This window comes from Lagopus leucura, unplaced genomic scaffold, assembly GCF_019238085.1.
Source record: "Lagopus leucura isolate 7727_CA_CO unplaced genomic scaffold, USGS_WTPT01 Super-Scaffold_73, whole genome shotgun sequence".
NCBI lineage: Eukaryota > Metazoa > Chordata > Aves > Galliformes > Phasianidae > Lagopus > Lagopus leucura.
In genome coordinates this window covers 99,024,188-99,044,548 of record NW_024962252.1, presented here as the reverse complement: position 1 = coordinate 99,044,548, position 20,361 = coordinate 99,024,188, and the positions used below count along the sequence as shown (strand labels likewise).

The following is a 20,361-nucleotide window of genomic DNA, read 5'->3' as shown; positions in this document are numbered from 1 at the left end:
TGTTTTTGGATTAGCAAAGTGCTGTGATCACGCTTCTTTTTCTTTTTTCTTGGACCACAACACATCCTTTACGTCATAACTAAACATTATCTAAATAATACTGTTCAGTCTGAAAACTGTAGTGCCTTTCTTCAAATCAGCTATAACCAAATCAAGCCCAGATCCTTCTCAGGCAGCTTTTGATCAGTTTTGTATTGAAACCAACTTTCCTGTTTGGTTTTCTCTCTCTAAAGCAGTTTATGGAATGCAGTGCTTCACTTTTCTATCTGCTAATTCATGCTCCCAGGTCAACACTTGCGAGGGACTTTTTTCCAAATGAAAATCAGACTAAGATGCATCAGCAGGTTCTCTGCCCCCTACTTCAATTACATGCTCAAAGAATTCTATCACATGAGTGAAACTCAAGCGGTTTTTTTTGCCAAACCTGAATTCAGAAGCACTGATTTTATCTAAGGCATAAGGAATAAACCAAGTTTGAGTTTTCAGGCCATGTATCTTTCAAGGTATGAAATTGTGCAGAAGTAGCAGAAGATTAAAGTTGAGAGGCGAGCTAAAGAGCGTGACTGACATCATCTGTGATTTAGAACCTCCCTGGAAACATTTGGCTTACAAATTTGATGTAAAGTCATTAATACCCTGACTTTGGAAAGTGACTTCTGAATATGAGTTCTTAGTAAATTAATCAATTAATTAAAAAAAAAAGGATTCTTCAAACTCAGCTTAATGAGTTAAGCCTGCTGACTATGCTAAGCAAAAGTTACAGTGGTACTGAAATGTTCTTTCAGATGAAAGCTGTTCAAGCAAATCACTGCTCATTTTCTAAATAAATCTCAGACACAGTTCTTTCTAGGAAGGTCTTCAGGACTTGCATCATCAGTGATAATTTTGCCAAATAATTGAAAAGATGCTTTAAAATCTATCTTGAGTTCCAAGGGAAAATAGCTAGAATATAAAGCTTAGTAAAAGAAAAGTAGACATTTTATGCACGATGCTAAATTTGTCTTACCTGTAAAGGTCTGTGATCTGCCCTTCATTCCAGCGATAAGAAAGATCATTAAGAAGACGCTCATGCTGTCCATACAAGCAAATATAGTTGGAAGCAGGAAAGGGCTCCTTTGAGAAGCAGGTGATGCTATCTACCATACTGTATTTGTTGATGTGCATTCTGAAATAATTCCCATCTCTTGCTTTTCCAGTTACAATCTCTGTTCCCTGGAACAGGAAATAAAAGGAAAGCTGGAGAGATGGAGTTTACACGTGACCGGCACCAGCTAGGGTTCTCTTTCTGATATTTGCCATTTCTCAAAATCCCAAAGCTTTCAAACCAAGAATATCCATTCCTTGTAGCACAGTTTATACAACAAGGTCCCATGCTTTGGACACAAAGGTTTTCTGTATGGTTTAGACCTTGGTTAGCTGCATAGAAACTGTGAAGCATACAACTGAGAGGACAGCACAGGCTTTGGTTGCCCATGCCTGTATGGCATTTGAGGCACCTAAGGATATCTGGGACATTCAAACCACACTGGTAGTTGTGACACAGCACACATGGAAGACTTGTGACCTTATGGAGCAGCAGCTGGAGGCCAGGAGGGACAACACTTAGATGCCTGTGTTCAGGCAACTGAACGGAACCCTGCTCATCCTCATTTATTATATGGTGTCTATATGATTGCATATACCTCTGTCCTGCTCTAAAACAGAACTTCACGTTTTATAAGTCGCCACCCACCAGGCAGGGCTCCATCTCTTCAGGTGCTTCCTTCAGGCCCATGTGTATGGGAACTGCTGAGCCATGGCCTGAACCTCTGATTGAGCACCTGAGGAGAGCCATGAGTCAGCCAGAGGAGCACAGCTGAAGGCAATTCACCCGTGCTGCCGGAAGGGTGGAGCCTGGCTGCAGCCCTCCTAGACCTATTGAAGAGCTGGCTGCCAGGGGGGAAGGTGCTCTGCTGGAGATTGGCTCTGCTGGTGTTTTGTGGGTGAGCCCAGGATAGGGGTAAGCCTTCTATTTATTCTCTTTTGTTATCATAGTCTGCTTTGCCTGACCGTCTTGTTTATTTTGTGATTATAACATCCTACTATTCTTTGATTATGTTTTACACTTTTTGCTGCTGTTTTGGAGTTGTTTCCAGTGACTCCCTCTTGCCAGTGTAAAGAGGTTGCTGACTGTTGCTAACACTATTGCTATAATAGTGGCACTGAGTGGCAGCTTATGGGTACAGTGGTGGTGGGTTGGCGGTTAGACTGGATGATCTTAGAGGTCTTTTCCAACCTTAGTGATTCTATGATGCTATCCAGAAGAGAACAGTAGTGTTGGATGGTTATGGTCAAACAGTAGCATTTAGTTTCAGCAAGTTAAATCAATTACTTGATACAAGACAAAAATATAAAAACGTGTCTCAAACCAAACGCTGCAGTGGGATGATCAAATAGCTTGAGGCTATTTTCTAATGCTGTATTCATGTTTTGGTTTTATTCATCATTAAAACCTGTTGCTAGGCTGCAGTAACCTTTGTTATTTCCGTATCTCTCAGCTAATCCATTTCACTAGCTTCTCTTACTACTATCCTAGGAAATTATTTTAGGATTTACATGAAGGAGTAGCTTTAAAGGTATTCCATTTTCAGACAACGGGAAATGGAAGGTACAGCAAGAGAATCCTTATCACGTTCTAGCAGCTTGTTGTGTCAAAAATCAACGTTTTTTCTCTCTAACAGTTCCATTTGGCTCCTAATATGAGCTGCTTTGGACAGCTTATGTTGGATCTGGGAAGCTGGAAAACAAAATGAGCCAAGCTTTGATCTCCACTCCCTCAACCACCCAAAAGCATGGGCTTCATTATAAAATATTTCTTTCTACGGGCCACTGCTATCTAAGTTTTAAAATGAACATCAGCCTAGTCTTTTAGAAGACACTCTGTACTATATACAAGAATGGCCTTGGGGTGGAAATCTCTGAGGAAAAAGGTATAATCTGTATGAAATAGAGGCTTGACTAGGAGCATGGGGCCCTTTCTGGTTTTAAAATATGTGAATCTAGACTTCTTGTTTCATAAGTAGATTCCTCAGTGAGAAAAGCATCTCTGCATTTGTGTCACAAGAGAATCTCCTGTGTAACTTAAGTATGTCAAGTGCTTCCCTCTTTTCTGCTCAGAGAATGAAGACTCTTACTGTAGCACTGTCTGTTTTCTAGCAGCAAAGTACAGAGCATCCCTTCTGGAAATTATTCTTTTCCTATTAATCTAGAAATCAGCAGAGTTGCACTGATAGATTGTGTTGTTTCATTGTCTGTATGCGCTCATGGCTTCTTATTGCAGGGAGGAAGGAGTGAGATTTCAGTGATGCTCATGCTATTCTATCTCCTGTTTATAGAAATTATGTATCTCTTAAGAAAGCCAAATATCTGAAAGTATGGAAATGAACATCTTAGAGGTTCAACTTTTGTGCTGTTCACCAGCTGTTCACCTGATTTATATGATACACCCTGGCTTAGCAGACTCTAGATTAGTTCTTATGCAGGTATCACCTTGATATTTTGATATCTTGATACATGTTAACTATACACTAAGAATTTCAGAAGCAGTGTATCCCATCAAGAGGAAAAATAGCCATCCTGTTGTGGCTGCCCCATCCCTGCAGGCATTCAAGGCCAGGCTGGATGTGGCTCTGGGCAGCCTGGGCTGCTGGTTGGTGACCCTGCACACAGCAGGGGGTTGGAACTGGATGAGCACTGTGCTCCTTTGCAACCCAGGGCATTCTATGAGAAAGCCAGCTCTGAAGGGGAAAAAAAAAGTAGCATCCCAACAGTGTGCTGAGAGAAGTGAGTGTGAGCCAGATGGGCTCCATACTGAGCCACCAATTCTGACAAAGGGGCCAAGGAGTTGAGCTGCAGTGCCATGTCAGGGAGCTGTCTGAATCTGAACTGCTCCAAATAGTAAGGAAGAGTTCAGAGCATTAAGGCTCCATGACTATTTCTGCCTTTAAGGACAAATAAACCCTTAGGTTTTGGTTGATTTCATGGCAAATGAAGTAAGAACTGCGGTAAAATTGATCAGATATTCATATCCTATGTCTAAAACATTTACAATGAAGTAAATACCACTTACACTGAAATAAATTGATAATTGAATTAAAAAATCACAGACTATGTCTGTTACATTATAGACTTTATTGATGACTCCCAGCTCCAGAAGGTCTCTAAATACATACTTAAACTCATCCTTACTCTATTTATTTATTTTTAACATATGTGGTACCTTATGCATGGTCCTTAGTAGGAGCATTTTTCCAACAGAGGTGAAAGAAAAAAAAGGAAAAGGTAAATAACATAACTTACATGATCAGACAGTGCAAGTACTAAGTCCAGGCGGATGGGGACTTCTGGTTTGGAAATGTGCAAGTAATTATAGCCTCTGGGCAGAACCCCTCCTGCCATAAATGAAAAGATGAGGTTTACTCAGTTGTAAACAAAACCAAAGTATTTCTCCCTCTCCTAAATACATATTTTAACTAAGTGGCTAAAGAGGACAAATCATTTTGTTTCGTGGCCTCACGTTCTGTAGTACAGTTACACATAGTGGTGCAGCAGCCACATCTTGAAAAGTTCTGATCATGACTGCAATATAAATGAAAGCATAACTTTGTGTATTTTTAGAAAAAAGCCTTCAGCATAAGTATTTTGGTGTTTTTTTTCTCCTCAACTCCTAGACAAGACTATGGAGCTAAAGACAGGTGAAGAATGGTAAATATTGGGGTGTATTTAATATTTAATATACAACTCTTGTAAATAGTTCATCCCACCTGAGATGTCTCTCAACAGACAGCATCAGTCATTTTTTCAGGATGCTGCTGTTCCCCTCACTTGAAAATAGAAGGAGTCTAGCACAGATTAGGCAGAGCTTTTAAATGTCTTGAGCTAGGTGATGACAAGGAGAAATGGATCCTTCCATGAATGCAGGCAGTGTTACTCACTGATGTCACCTCTCCACAAACTATACAGGCAGCTTTGATGACTTCACTGCCATTAGGTGGCTACTGAAGTGAAATGGACCTACCTGTACTACATAACAGCAAAGAGACCAGTGAGGGTATGAAAGTATGACTGAACTCCATTTTCATGTACCTTGAATTTTACATCCCTTATACATGGGGATGAGGCTATCCGTGCCTTCTGGTGGCTTCGAAGAGGGCTGAGGGGTTGGATCAAAGAGTCTCAACATGGATGCAGCAAGTTCAAAGCCAATCTCCTTTGAATTGAAGTTGCTGTGTGTCCATTCATCTGCATAATATCTCCTGGAGTACTTTGTTAAAGGACCTGCAGCCCTGATACTGACATCATTAGTGCGGAATTCAGTATCAATCACAAGCCTTCCATCAAAAACAAGGCAAGCATCATTAATTGCCTTGAAGGTTTCATAATCCACTCTCTTGTAGGCAAAGCTGAAAAATGCCTAAGAAGAAATGTAAGCAAGCACAGGTTATTAAGCATTAGTTACCCACTAATTTCATAAATAAAACCCTATGCTTCGTTCTGAATGTTATTTATTTCAGAAAACAAGAACATGAAATACAGTTTGATTTTAGACAGACAGATAAATCCTTCTGATCCAATATTTATAGCTACTAGAATGAAAGCTATAAATATTGGATTAGAAGGGCAGAATTACTAAACCAGACTCATTTACTTCTGGTTAAGTAGATGAATTTCATTTTAAGAACTCTAATGTTACGTATGTCAAACAGCCGGAGTGGGTGCACGCATTTTAGAGTTGAATTCTTCATGAAGTTGTTTTTCTTCTTTGGAATGCTGAAGCTAAATTGAAAAACTAAGTAATAGAAAAAGTACAACATACTTTGTATTTTAGCAGGATAACCATATGTTACAAATATTTTTCAAACTGTTGTGCCTAACTGTTTACCAGCAAACTATGCTACCATGGCTACTGGCACAGAGATATTCAATGAAACTGAAAGATATGGCATTCAGATTGTTCAGAAGAGATGTCATGCTCATCCAAAATACTGAATTGAAGCCAGTGGAAGCAGTGGAGGCCAAGAAGATTGCGAGAGGTATTAAGAGACTGAGTATTTACATGAAAAGGAAAGCATTCACATTTATTATACTTCAAATTTTGTAGAGTGCATTCAAACTCTGCCAGGACCAAAACGCATCTCTTAACTATTCCAGAGCTGGATAATGCTTGCTGTAGGAGGCAGATTGCTCAGCACATCCTTACTGCTCTCAGACATATGGCACAGGTGTGGATGGACATCAGATTGACCCATTGATCAGCTGGGACAGCCCAGAGGAGACTGTGTCTAAATTAAATCCTTGGTCCATTTAGCAGGCCATTTCTGAAGCTGGTTGTAAACAGAGCTGATGGATATTCAGCACATTTTAGGTTGTGGAACGAAAAGAGACACAGCTTCCATTCTTTGTAAACACCAGCTCGCTGTCCTACTGCTCAGCTTATAGAAGTGGCCCTGAGGTAGGGATTTATCCAGAGCAGCAGCTACTGAGGCTGTGAGCTCGCCTTCCCCACAGGAGATTTCAAGGGCATTGAAAGAAAATAGCCCTAAATCCTTAAATTCCTCCTCTAGGTCTCAAAGAAAAAGCTAGTGATAATTCCCTCCTTTTGTCCTCCTGTGGCATCTGCCTACACCCTCTCCTGGGACGCCAGCGAGCAGATGAGCCCTCCGGTCCCCAAAATGGGAGCTGAGGCAGCACTGCTATGTCAGGCAGCACAAAGCAGGCATGCTGGAAGCAGTCTCATCTGAGGCGTGAGGTGCTGGCATGGAGCAGATGTGCACGCAGCACGTCCTGCAAAATGTACTGGATGCCCAAGGAGCTGCTTTGAAACTCAACGTGGGGTGAGAGAGAAGTCTGTGGGGTGTGCTAGCCCCCCCCCGTTCTGGCTGCACGTTCTGTCCAGGCTCTCATTAATAACAGCAGGTTGCAAACCCAGCTAGAATTGAGCACCAGTGCTGGAGCAGAAGGAATGAGGTGCAGGGAAGCGAGGCTGGGTCGCTGCAGCTGGAGCTGGGGCACAAATCCAACCAAGCTCTACCCCACGCCTCCACCTCTGACACAAAGCATCAGAGACAACAGAAGTGCAAGGAGCTGCAAACAGGTCTTCACAGGTGGCTCTTACAAAGGGTAAACAGATAGCTGGCTGGTCCCCAAAATAGTATAAAAGAAGGGCAGAGTGGGTACTGAGGGTTAAAAGTGGTAAGAATGACAAGATATGCTTTGAACAAGATCAGATGGTCTGCAAAGGGAACAGATGAAGACTGACCATCTTGTTGCTGCAATATATATTGTGCAGCTCCAGAGCCTTTAAAAGGAGCTTCCCCCTTGATCAGTGCCCTCAGCTTTTAAAATGATTACACGACAACAAATGCTTCTGTCCACCACCAAGAAATATTACTGCACCAGCTGAGAAAAGGGTGAAAGAAGTCCTCAGATGAGCGTGCGCTACCTTACTGCCTTCATCTTGAACAGTCTGGGATATACATCAGAGTAAGCAGCATCAGTAATCTGTCTGTTGTTTATAGGCAGCCTCAGGGAGGCTGCGGTTGTGACCCAGGTAAAGGTATTACCCAATTAGACCACCAAAGAGCTGTGGACTGAATGCAAGCATCAGATGCTTGTGGCTGGGAGGAAAGGCACAGGAGTGGGAAGCCAAGAATCACAGAACCATTAAGGTTAGAAAAAACCACTAAGATCATCTAGTCCAACCCATCCCATCATGCCTGCTAAGCCACTGGTTAGGCAGGCAGTAGCAGAGGAGCCTTAGGCTCTGTGCTTTTTTGTATATAAACCAGGTAATGAGCACTGCATAGTTAATGCCTAACCATCTAGTAGATCCCAAATCAGGGAAGGTCTGCCTGGTGTCCTGCCTGCTGACAGGGAGGGGAGGGAGGGGACTGCTGCAGCCTCCAGGCTGGGAGCCATCTGTCAGCCTGGGAGGGGTAGGAGGGAGGGAGGCTGCTGCCTTCAGGAAAGAGATTTTCTCCTGTTGTTTTTCTCCTGCAGGACCCAACAAATTAAGACCCTAAAAACTGCCAGTCAACAGTTGATACTGGCTTGAATCCCAAAAGGTCCAGCGTGGCTGTAGGGCTGATTCCTGCACAGCCTGCTTCCTGTGGAGGCTGTTCTGGACCCCATCCTTCCAGGTGGCTGGGAGCCTTGCAAGACAGCTGAGCTGGATTTGTAGAACAGAGAGACCCTGGCATCAGAAGGGATTGCACATGCCTCATCTTCAAGGCCATGAAGGATACGCAAGCAGCACAAAAGAGCAAGAGAAGCAAACCAGAAGATAATGAGAGTCTTGAAGGAATTGGACAGGCCACATGGGAAGGGTGATGGAGAAGAGAAGAGGTATGGGTTTGTGAATGGATATTAATGTTAAAAGAACCAGATTCCCATATCCATGGAAGAATAAAAACGGAGGGATTTCAGGGAGGGAAGGGACAAAACGAAGTGCTGCGTATGAGGGCAGAGCAGAAGGAATGTCACTGTTGATGAGATGACCAAAGCCAGGTGACAGCCAGTGGATGAAAGTCTTATGCAAGGTCTTTACCTCCTTTAGGAAGGGCTTAGCTATCTCCACACTGAAAAGAAAAGGAGTAGGAAAAAAACCAAAACTACAGTGTGTTACTTTCCAGCTCAGGGGAGCTGTCTGGGAGTAGCACGTGGTCCTTCCTTCCCAGATCTACAGCCCTTGTTGCACAGGGGAGCAGCCAGTGCAGTGAGGATGTGCTGCGAGGGCCATAGGGTTCCCATGGACACATATTTTGAAATGACTCTACCACAGGCTCACTCACACAGATCAGCCCAGTGATGAAAACCAGCACTAGTTTCCCCATTAGGAGAGGTTAAAAACGGTCCCATATCTCACAGGAGCACCATATGTGTGAGTGTGTGTCTAATTTACCTAGATTAAGCTATCAATACCGTAGATGAACAAAAATGCAATCAGTAAAGCAGAGGGAGAAAAATCAGTTTAAAATGTATTTCAATAAATACGTAGTAGGCCTCTATCCTAACATCCTTGGCTGCTAGTTTGATTTAAGGAGATCTTAATCATATGCACATAACTATGGACAGGAGTTACTGTACACATTTAAATAATAAAAGGATTGCTAGAATGATGTAGAAAATGAATTAAGAGCAAGAAACTACTGTCAAGTCGGCTGACTAAAATACATTTAAATCCAAATCAGTCGGGGAATGAACAGTATTATTTGGATTTTTGCACAAAACAATCCTTCAGACTAACAACTGAATGTTAATTCTTCTGGAGACAATGAGAAAATAGATAAACCGGCGAGGGACTATCAGGATTTGACGGCCTTTGTCTTAAAAAGCAGACTGAAGGCAATACAATGAAAGCATATACTTACTGAGCACTGCAATTGGAACGGTTTGCTATTAGTAGTGAAAGCAGCGCGTGTGATGAGGTCTGGGTCGTCGCCTTTGCTCCACTGTGCCAGGATACTGTCGTAATAAACAGACACGCCAGCCTCTGACAGTGCCTCCTGAACAGCACTTTCGATTTCGTTGTTGTTAAGGCAAGTAACGTTGGAGCTGAGTGGAGGCTGCACGAGATGGATGCGAGAACCATCGATTCCCAGAGATAAGAAGGTTTCTACCGTGGTGTAAATGTCAATTGTATTCCCATAGACAATGATGTTCCCTAAGGGGAAAAAAAAGGGAAAAATTTCTAAGATGCACAATGAGAACCTTATTAGTGTAACTCAGATGATAATAACACGAAATTGCTCTCTTTGACCCTCTTATTTCTCTGATGCTATGAAGCAAACAATGTTACCTAGCAACAGTAGCTAAGATAATTTAGTGAAGAATCTGTACAAAACATCCCACAAAGTAGGCAAGTACTTAACACAGAAGTATGACATTCGTTCTGACCCTGTAATTTGAAATTATTCTGATTGAAAATCCTCTGGGGCCAAAAAAGAGAAAAAAAAGAAAAAGAAGAAAAAAAACACCACATTCTATTTTGTTCTTCTCTTCCTCCTCAATTTTGCTTATATTCAAAGCACTTACTGGGCAGGCAGGGGAACAGGAGCAAATTAAATACATTGTGCAGAAAAAAAGGTAGCGGAACTGGGGAAGAGCAAGTTGGACCAGACAAGCTGTTGTGCAATGCAGGAGATCGCTGGCACTGTTGCTTCCTTTTGCAAAAGCTCAGTCTGCAAACAAGGGACCTGGCATAGATTGGAGTCCCGTGTGCTTTATGTAAGGATGTTTAATATAGAACACATAAATACTCCTCTGAGCAGGGCCTGAAAACTGCTCCTTTCCTCCCTGCTCCCTCTGTTCCCTTGCTTCCAAAGGGTTTCTGCCCTCTGATCCTCTCTGCCTTCAAGTAAGCCATGCAAAATACCACAGCTCTTGCAGGATAGACTGAGAATTCCTTTCCTGGTGGGAATGAGAAGAGCTTACCAAAGGCCCAGCCTAGCGAAGGGTTATTCTGACTGTAAGGTATGTGAGCCTGGCCAGCACAGAGATCATCACCATTTGGCAGAGCCGCTCTCTTCAGGGAGAAGTTTGGTGATTGCATTACATGTTGGCATTTCTGTATATACAAGATCAGATTCAAGCCCCGCATTTCTCAAGGAAAATTAAAATTCTGTTTTATATGGTAATATTAAATACAATTACATTACATTAAGGAAAGCAATGTTCCTTTGCTGACCTCTTGTAAATCAACAATTTGCAGTTTCTGCTTATGACAATATTAGGGGCTTTTTAGATTACAGCACTGGTAGTCTAGGAACTACCGATATTCATTATGGACTGAAATTATGTTCACTGGACAGATAGTGATTCCTCAGGATGCTTTTATTATTTAACTACATGAAAATGTATCTATCTGTGAGTAAACATAATCATCTTCCATGGAAAAAAGCAGCCATAAATAAAGATCGTTAGCGTGGTTTTATCATTTATTACTCGAATGTCAGAGTTCTACTGCAGAGCAGGCTCGTTCATTTTCCACAAGTGGAAGCACAAGATTTCAGTGATCCCAGGATGACCCGAATCTTTTCAGTTTGCAGCAGCTAAAGAAGAAAACGTTATGTTAGCCAAAGCATCGGCAGCTCTGGTTGTTGATTCGAATGCTGGAATTTTAATTTGATAGTGTTCCTACCAACATGCTTTTAATAAGGCAGTAAACTGTGTTTAGGTAAAGAGGAAAAATAATTGCTCCATTTTGGGCCATTAAAGCAGTTTTGTTTCTTTCTTTGCTCCCATCCTACTTTTTATTTTCGTGGAAAGTGCAGCACTAATAGGGGATGAATTTCAATTAGTTACAATTACCGTTTTAATAGGTTACACGCATGAGACAGCTGGGTTTCATCAGAGGAGCCACAGCCCCAGGACTAGGGCTGGTGCTCACCCTGCTCCAGCCCCAGGCAGCAGGAGCCACCAGGCACCTCTCTGCTCCCGTGAGGAGAGCATGGTGGAAGGAAGGTGGCAGTGCCATAGGGACTGCAAAGTGCTTTTGGTAAAAGTAACAGATGAGTGAAAGGAGGATGCAACAAAAGAAAGGTATATGGAAAGAAACTAGCTATCCAGCAGCCCTGTGGACTGGGCTCACTGGGAGCTGTGGGTTCAGCATGTTGTTAAAGACAGGATAGTGCCTAATGAAGATAACCATCACACCAAAAGCCAGCAGCAGTGCTGAAATTATTAATACTAATTTGGTATTAGTAAAGGTGCCTCGGTCCCAAAGGAGATGAAGTGCCAGACCTCCCTTCCACCTGAGCAGTGATTGTCCCACTTGCCTTGCATCCTGGACATTGGTTCCTTCTATTTCTGGCATTTCTGCTCAGGTGTGTTCAAGCACGTTCCAGTACTGGACAACACGCAGTTTTATAAAGGATGAGCAGTAACAAATAGGGAAAACTAACCACCTCATCTGCTTATACAAACACAGCTGTGCCTGTCAGCTGGACACCACGTAAAGCCACGCAGGCTGCTCTAGTGACATGCTTGAGGTTGGGAAGCTAACTGAAGAAAACGTGAGCTGAGACACCACGATGTTTACTGTCTCCTGTCCTGATCACGGTGATAAAGAAACCTCTCGTGTCTCAAGAACTTCTTTAAAAGCCTGCCAAGCAGGACATGAAGACCACAGCTATCCATTTTCATTAGTCTACTCTCTGCTGAGGAAGCCAGTTCAGCTGTATGTTCAGGAAACTCCTGGTTTTGCTTCCAAGAGCTTTCCTGCTCTGCACTCTTCCGTGGCACCATGAAGACATGATGGGTGAATTCATTTGCTGTTTGATCTCCTTTCAGTTGTGGAAAGGATTTAACTTGGAATTCTGGGTGACTCTAGGTATTTTTTACAGCATGCACAGTCAGTGAGTATATGATCAGTGTGCACATGAACAGATACGATGGACAAACATTAATGGACCTTAAGAGTTAAAAAGACAAGACAGAGAGACTGCAGTTCTATGTGAAAAGCTGTAAACTGATGTAATGGAACACAAAGATGACAGAAAAGAAAGAAAAAAAAAACACATCTCCTGATTTAGACCTGTTTTCTTTGTGTTATGCCTCAAATCTAAATGTTCATCTGTAAGAGAAAAACACACTCTCTAATTAAATTGTTATTTAATTGTCTAATTAATGACTCCAACCAGCTTTGCATTTGGGACTCATCTGATTTTATATAATAATTACAGATGATTAATCTATCTCAAGCTTTTTTTTTCCTCGATAAATACGCTGGGTATCAAAAATGACAGCAAATTGTAAATTAATCTGGAAAACAAAGCACAGCAGATGAAAGACTTTGTTCCAATTAAGTGATCATCAATTATACCATGCAGTTAAGGAAATAATAAGCCTAAAGAATATTTCTGCAAGTGTGTGTGCGTTTACCAAAACCCTTACCTTCTGAGTTGATAAAGTTTTCCTTCAGCCATTCCTTTGCCTTTAAGCAGTCCTGATCATCATTGAGAGTAAAATGATTGGAAGGGATTTTCCCTGTGTATCTTTGTGGACATTTACTAATAACTTCTCTATTAGTTGCGAGTTTACTGATATCCGCTCCAGTGGGGGACAGGACCTGGAACAAATGGATGAATGAACAGATATGTATCACATATATCTTCAACTACTATTAAATTTTGTTTTAAATAATGTTTGTAATAAAAAAGAAACCACATGATTAAAATAATTCCTTCTTTTTTTTTTTTTTAGAGGTCGAAGGTAAGAATAGATGATATTTTCTTCTTGAAGGCAGACAAAAGCTAAGTCTTCCCATGTTTCCCTTATCTCTTCCTTTGCTGTAGTTATTTCCCACAGCTTATGTTACAAGTCAGGGTTGCATTTGAGCATCTTTTTTCTAGGAGCACTTAAACAATCAGAATTACAGTACAACACTGGAAGCAGCTATCTAGTGCAGGGAGGTCTGATTTACAGCAAGACGGAGCACTTGGTTCCACTCTGCATAGCTTCATGTTACACACACTATTCAGAGATCTGTGCTGCTGTTGTAAGCTAGGGGAATGGCAACATTGCTTCAGCAATCAAGGCAAAAACAAGGAACCTTAGCTGGAAAATTGGTCCTTGTCACTTCTGTCCTCCCACACACTGTGAGACTCCACTGAGTATCATAGGCCATCTGACCTCACCTGCAACTTTACCACGTGTACAGTAACACAGCACCATGTATGTGCCTAGGCATGTTCATCACGTGAATCAAGTACTTAATTTGAAAAGAAATTCCCTCCATTGCCAAGACTAGGTCAAATGGTGTTGCACCAGCTGGAGTTAAGTCTCAGTGGCTGGGACCACGTGTCAATTGGATCAACTCTTCAGCAGGTTTGCTGGTCACAGTGGCAAAAATAGTGGCAGCTTTGCTTAACATCTGATCCTGAGGTGATCCATTGCTGGTAGAAAAGTTTATAAAATCTCCCTCTCCTCTGCTCCAAGCTCTAGAGCTGCACAAGGCAGTACGACCTGCTGTTTGCAGGCTGCAAACATATTGGTTAGGCAGTAGCTAAGGAGCATTCTACTCCTTTGCTAATTGCAGGAACCCCATTTATGTAAAAAAAAAAAAACAAGAAAAGAAGATATTATTTTTTCACACTGCACACAGTAGTTTTTCACACTTACCTGGTAGTTCTGTCCTGTGCAGAGAACAAGGTAGTCATACGGTACTTTTCTCTCCTTGGAAACAACTACGTACTTGGCAGAGCGATTTATGCCAGTCATTTTACCAACCACAACGTTAACCCAGGAACAAAGTGACATCTGTGCATAATCTTCATCATTAAAACAGTGGCTGTGAAGAAAGAATATCTGTAAGTGACATTTCAGCAGCTGACAGCAGGCATTAATTAGACATCTGGTGAGTTAGCCAAAGTCCCCTAGTGGTTCAAGTCTGTTCTCTTGCTGTGAGTTTACTGCAGCCTATAGTAAAAGATTAGTCATTATGAAATACTCAGTTACAAATTGACAACTTTTTGCTAAAACCAAATAATCCCTCCCAGTGCTGGGCCATATAACCACATAATTTAAGAATGAAGTCAAGGGGGAAAAAAAAATAAAAAAGCTTCACTCTGCTTTTTGTCTGCAGGTTGATGCAGGGAGGAGACTTTTGCACCTGCAAAGAAATTGTTTTAACAATCTAATCTTTTTTTTGTCTGATAAAAGACTACTTGTTATTATTTTATGCAGTTGAATTCCTCTGCGAAATTAAGTGAATATTAACAGAAGCAAAGGAGAAGTGATAGAAGATGTTGGCTACTGAAAAGAAAATAAAATTAGCAGGCATAGGAGAGAAAGAGAGAAAGAAAAAATAGTGCAGGTGTGAAAAATAGGAATCTTCACTAAGAGAGCTCCAGAAAGAGAAACACCAGCACCAATGCATTTTGCTCCTGGTACCAGGATATACATTCTAACACAGCAGAACTGACTGCTACCTGCTACACATTAATTGCTGTTAACGAGTTCCCAAAACTGCCCTAGGGGATGATAACAATTACAAACAGGAAAAAAAAGAAGTTGTTGTTGTGGCCTGAAGAATTTTAGAAGTGAATGTTCAAGCTCTCTGAGGTGCTCAGCATCCTCTGTACTCACAAATACCAGAGGGGAATAGAGAACGGAAGGCACCCACTGTCAATTCTAAACTGTAATCATGCAGAAATCTATAAATAAAATGGACATCAAGGAGAGATTAGGGTTTTCAAAAGCACCTTTATAATTGAGGTGCACAGCTCCTGGGAGACTGACTCTCCAAAATCACAGGGATGCTTTCAAAACCCATATCCTGCAGAGTTCCATTTTCACTCTTAATCTGCTTTCAGATTTTAACAGCTAATTCTGGCGAGGCAGCTATGAACAGCAACTTTCCACCAGGGTGGATATTTTGTTATTATTAGTCTTTTCTTACAGTATATTTAGGAAAAAGTGCCCATGCTTTTGTGTGAGTATAGAACCCCTTCATTTCCTAGACCTGTACTTCAAAACACCCCTTTCTACAATAGAAAAATTAATTCCCTAACTATTTATCAAAAAATTCCCTGATAGGACAAAATCCAGAATATGGTAAGACAGTTTTAAACAGGTCAACATCACACTGTTTTCAGGTGTCTGTAGACAATTCTGGTTTAAAGTTCAGCAAGTAGACAATTAGCTGTGATTTAAAGAGCTTGTTCTTCAGGGCATTACTGAAGTGACCACTTTATCAGTACTTTGTGACACCTCCCTATAATAGTCATATTGACCTCATTTACAGGCCATATGGACAGACTGGATTGTTTTGAGACTATGTGCATGTGTTTCTAGAAAAAAAGTTTAGGACCAGTTCACAGAAAATTACAATGTTGAAGTTATTGAAGTGTTTATATATTAAATCAAACCTGTTAATTAAAAATCTTCTATGCTTGGATCCTGGTAGGTCTTTTCCTGGAAGGCCATGAGTTGAAATCAAGGTCAGATTGTTGAATTTCAGGTGTGGGCTGTGGAAAGAAAAACAAAATACAGTAAAACCAGCACGAGTTTGCTGAGGGTTCTGTTTGGTACAGCTGTAACACGAGTGCACTTTAACATATAGCAGTACTGACAGATAACTGATTCTCCCCATCCATTCTTGTGCCTTTATTTGAGGTGTAGCACAAAGTTGTCTCCATCCTGATACATGTATTTAAACTCTTTCATGTCACTAACAAACTCTTCCCTAAGACCTTATGCAGGACTAAGCTTCCCTGACTACAACAGGGAAATGCCAGAATACGGTGTCCCAGGAACAAAACATACCAGACTGCCTCAAATCACATCTCTCCTTGCACGTTTTGTTAGGAAGCAAGTAGGAAAAGCCTTGTCAACAACAACGTTAACCACACTGTGCCATGAGGCTGCAGAGAAGGGACTGTGATTCTGTGATGCTATTTAAGTGTCCTCACTGGTCCCAGATGATGCAGAAACAACGTTTCTGAATCGTAGAATCATAAAGGTTGGAAAAGACCTCTGAGATCGCCCAGTCCAACCCCAGCCCACCCCACCATGCCCACGTCCCTCAGTGCCACATCCCCACCGATCTGGGACACCTCCAGGTAACCCCCCCACCTCCCTGGGCAGCTGTGCCAATGTCCCACCAGCCTCACTTCTGTTGAGCACCCAAAGTTTCAAATAGGTACAGCTGAATGCCACTCTGAGATAACTGGGTTGTTCCTTACTACCTGCACACTTCTGTCCCTCCTCATCAGCTTTACTGACTCGGACAGGACAAGGATAGGGCCCTTGCCACTTCCATTTTCCTCTGCCTGCCCTCTAAACACACCTGCTCAGGAAGTCTCTTGCTCTTCCCCTCACGCCTGAACCCAAGGAAAACAGGCAATGGTAAACTAAACTTTCAATAAAGAAAAATGAAATCCATTGCTGGTGAGCATCACTAATTCCAAACATTTTGTTATATAGGACTGGATTAAAGAACATGCCTTGGAACCCTGCAGAAGTACAGTCAAAAAGCACTTACAGAAACATAATGATGGAAAGCTGCAATTACTCAGACATCTGGTAAGAAACTCTGTGCCATGATCATTTTGATGTCATTTATTATGTGCTATGAGATGTTAATTTAATCCTTTAGGAGGATATAGAAAGTAACTTCTTTACACAGGCCAGGTACAAAGTGTTTTGCCATTTTGCTAAAATTTTGGACAGCAAAATAAGAATTTCCACCATAGTTTCATCAACACCAGAGGGTGGGGGGGAGGGGGGTGGGAGACTGACAGTATGTTGAACTAAATGTGATCTGACATTTAAAAACAAATAAATATTATGAGTGATTAAGCCTTCTAATCTTCCAGGCTTTGTGTAAGTTAAGTATGGATTGATGCAAATGGTACAAAGGAATCAGAATGTTTTTTATCAACCGATGTTAATTTGTTATTCATACACTTAAAAAATATATTCAAACAAAGTTAAAGGTCATACTTAAACCAAGGAATTTTGAGGTTATGGCTGCCACTCTCAAAATGCATATTAATAGTTTAATTCTGGATTATGGATTATCTATGGTAAATCTCCATGCATACTCAGGCCAAGTGCAATGTAATAAATTACCTTAATGTAACAGGCTGCATATATTTATACAGATTATGGGCCTGATTCTCGTTTAAATTAAGGTCACTCTGCAGAGGTGGGTGTAAATAGAATTTGCTCTTCATTTATGGCCACATCATGTTGGCTGCCTGATACAAAGTGGTGTTAATGTAAACAGAAGTTTACATTGAGCTGAATTTGAAGTGTGCAGCATGCCATTTACACTCATGGAACACTTCCAGTTGGTTGCAAATGCTAGCCATTGCAATACAATGTGCAGACCGAAATAGTGTGACTGCTTGGTATTTAGTTTACATGGAATCATGAGGAAAAGGGCTGCAACAGTGCACAAACATCCCAGACATTCTTCTATCACTGAAGGTTCCTTCCAGCTCAGAGCTGAAACTGTTTATTTACTGCATGCCCTCTTGCCAACAGGTCTCCAAATCCACCTGCTGTAGTAACATTAAGTTTAAATTATATTAATGGTATTTAAGATGAAAATGTTGCAAGCAAGCATCAGAGAAATAGTAGAATGAAAGGTTCTAGGCAACAATAATGTGCCTCTTTTGCACGACTGCACTGTGAGGCACTTCATTGATCTGATCACATACTATTTTCTTCTCCAGAAGCTCTACCTTTATCTAGTCCATATGCAGTCATCCATTATTTCCACAGTCATATGGTGTTTGGTCAGTTCTTCCCCATCAAGTGGGAGGCTTTAATTTTGAGCTTTCACTCTGTATCATTTATTATTTACTGCTATCTCAGCACCCCCACAGCACTCCCTTATGCCCCAAACATTAATGAATTGGAAACTAGAACTAAAACAAAATGATGATTAGCAACTCATTAGAATACTATGATGACATGAGTAATATCTTTGATTCCTCATTTACACTGAAAAAAATCAGGACACAAAGAAAATTGGATTAAAGCTATCAAAAGGATGTGCTGATGTCAGAAGCTGAACAGAAGAACCCAGAGCTGGTATCTGATGCTGCCTGTGCTCCAAGAACAGGCACATGTCCTTCTGGGACCAGGATCTCAGCTTGGAATCACCAGAAATGATCCACTAACAGCTGCAGAACCAAGCTTGCTGCATTTCAAGAAGTATTTGGACAACACAAACACCACAGTGTTTGAATTTGGGATGGTTCTGTGTGAAGCCAGGAGTTGGATGATCTTTGCAGGTCTCTTCCAGCTCAGAGCATTCTGTGATCCTGCCTTTGTCACCAGCCCTGTGGCACTGAAATGCAGATCAAGTATGTCTGCGTGGACCAGGGCACACGGTCAAGCAGCTCTGTGGTCACTAATCTCACTGCAGTTCACACTGTAACTGGCACAAACAGCTTTTCTTCTGGAATGAAGAAATCAAGGTAAGCTGTTGTCTGAGCAGAAGTGGAGATCGGAGGCAAGCAGAGTGGAAAAGTTGGGATGGCAGCAAGCTTGTGAGCAGAAGGTGGAAGCCAAAATGATTTTTTCAAGTGACTTCCACAAAAAGATGAACATCAAAGCCTTGACATTAGGAGACAATCCTCCCCCGATATTTGGGCTATCTGCAACATTTGCCAGAGCAAGGAGCTCTGATGCACACAGCAGTTCATCACCCCACAGTGCTGCTGATGGCTGAAATGTAGGGTTAGATGCTTGTGATATTCTGAAAATACGGTGATACGGTGATACGGTGGAAGGAAGGGATGCCATTCAGAGGGACCTCGACAGGCTGGAGGGCTGGGCTCGGGTGAACCTGATGAGGTTCAACACGGCAAAGTGCAAGGTTTTGCATTTGGGCCGGAAGAACCCCAGGCACCTGTACAGGCTGGGAGGAGTGGGCCTGGAGAGCAGCTCGGCAGAGAAGGACCTGGGGGTCCTGATGGACGAGAGACTGAACATGAGCCAGCAGTGCGCTCTGGCAGCTCGAAAGGCAAATGGGATCCTGGGCTCCATCAGGAGAGGGGTGGCCAGCAGGGACAGGGAGGTGATTGTCCCTCTCTACTCGGCTCTTGTGAGGTCCCATCTGGAATACTGTGTCCAGGTGTGGAGCCCTCAGTACAAGAAAGACATAGAGATTTTGGAAAGGGTCCAGAGGAGGGCGACTAAGATGATCAGGGGGCTGGAGCACCTCCCCTATGAGGACAGGCTGAGGGAGTTGGGCTTGTTCAGCCTGGAGAAGAGAAGGCTGCGGGGTGACCTCATTGCAGCCTATCAATACCTGAAGGGAACCTACACCCAGGAGGGGAGTAAACTCTTCAAAAGGGCTGATAACAGCAGGACTAGGGGAAATGGTTTTAAGTTGAAGGAGGGAAGATTTAGGTTGGATGTTAGGGGGAAGTTCTTTACTAGGAGAGTGGTTAGGCCCTGGAACAGGCTGCCCAGGGAGGTTGTGGATGCCCCGTCCTTGGACGTGTTTAAGGCCAGGTTGGACGGGGTCCTGGGCAACCTGATCTGAATGTGTATGTTTGGTGGCCCTGCTAGGCAGGGGGGTTGGAACTACATGATCCTTGGGGTCCCTTCCAACCCGGGTGATTCTGTAATTCTGTGATTCTGTGATTCTGAAAATGTGACAACTTAGAATCATAGAATCACGGAATCATTTGAGTTGGAAGTGACCCTTAAAGGCCATCCATTCCAACCCCCTGCAGTGCACAGGGATGCCCACAGCTCCAGCAGTGCTCACAGCCCTGTTTGCCCTGACCTTTGCTGTGTGCAGAGATAGGGCACCACCACCTCTCTGGGCAGCCTGTGCCACTGCCTCACTGCCCTTATGGT

At 42.3% G+C, this 20,361-nt stretch overlaps 1 protein-coding gene across 1 annotated transcript in view; it reads right to left on the bottom strand.

Moving 5' to 3' along the window:
• The window catches only part of CFAP61 (cilia and flagella associated protein 61), a 91,378-nt gene that overhangs the window by 8,911 nt on the left and 62,106 nt on the right, over positions 1-20,361 (bottom strand). The window contains 7 exon segments of the mRNA XM_042875281.1: positions 1,007-1,212; positions 4,339-4,430; positions 5,125-5,452; positions 9,408-9,700; positions 12,931-13,105; positions 14,158-14,326; positions 15,906-16,004. Coding sequence (XP_042731215.1) covers positions 1,007-1,212; positions 4,339-4,430; positions 5,125-5,452; positions 9,408-9,700; positions 12,931-13,105; positions 14,158-14,326; positions 15,906-16,004 — 1,362 coding nt within the window.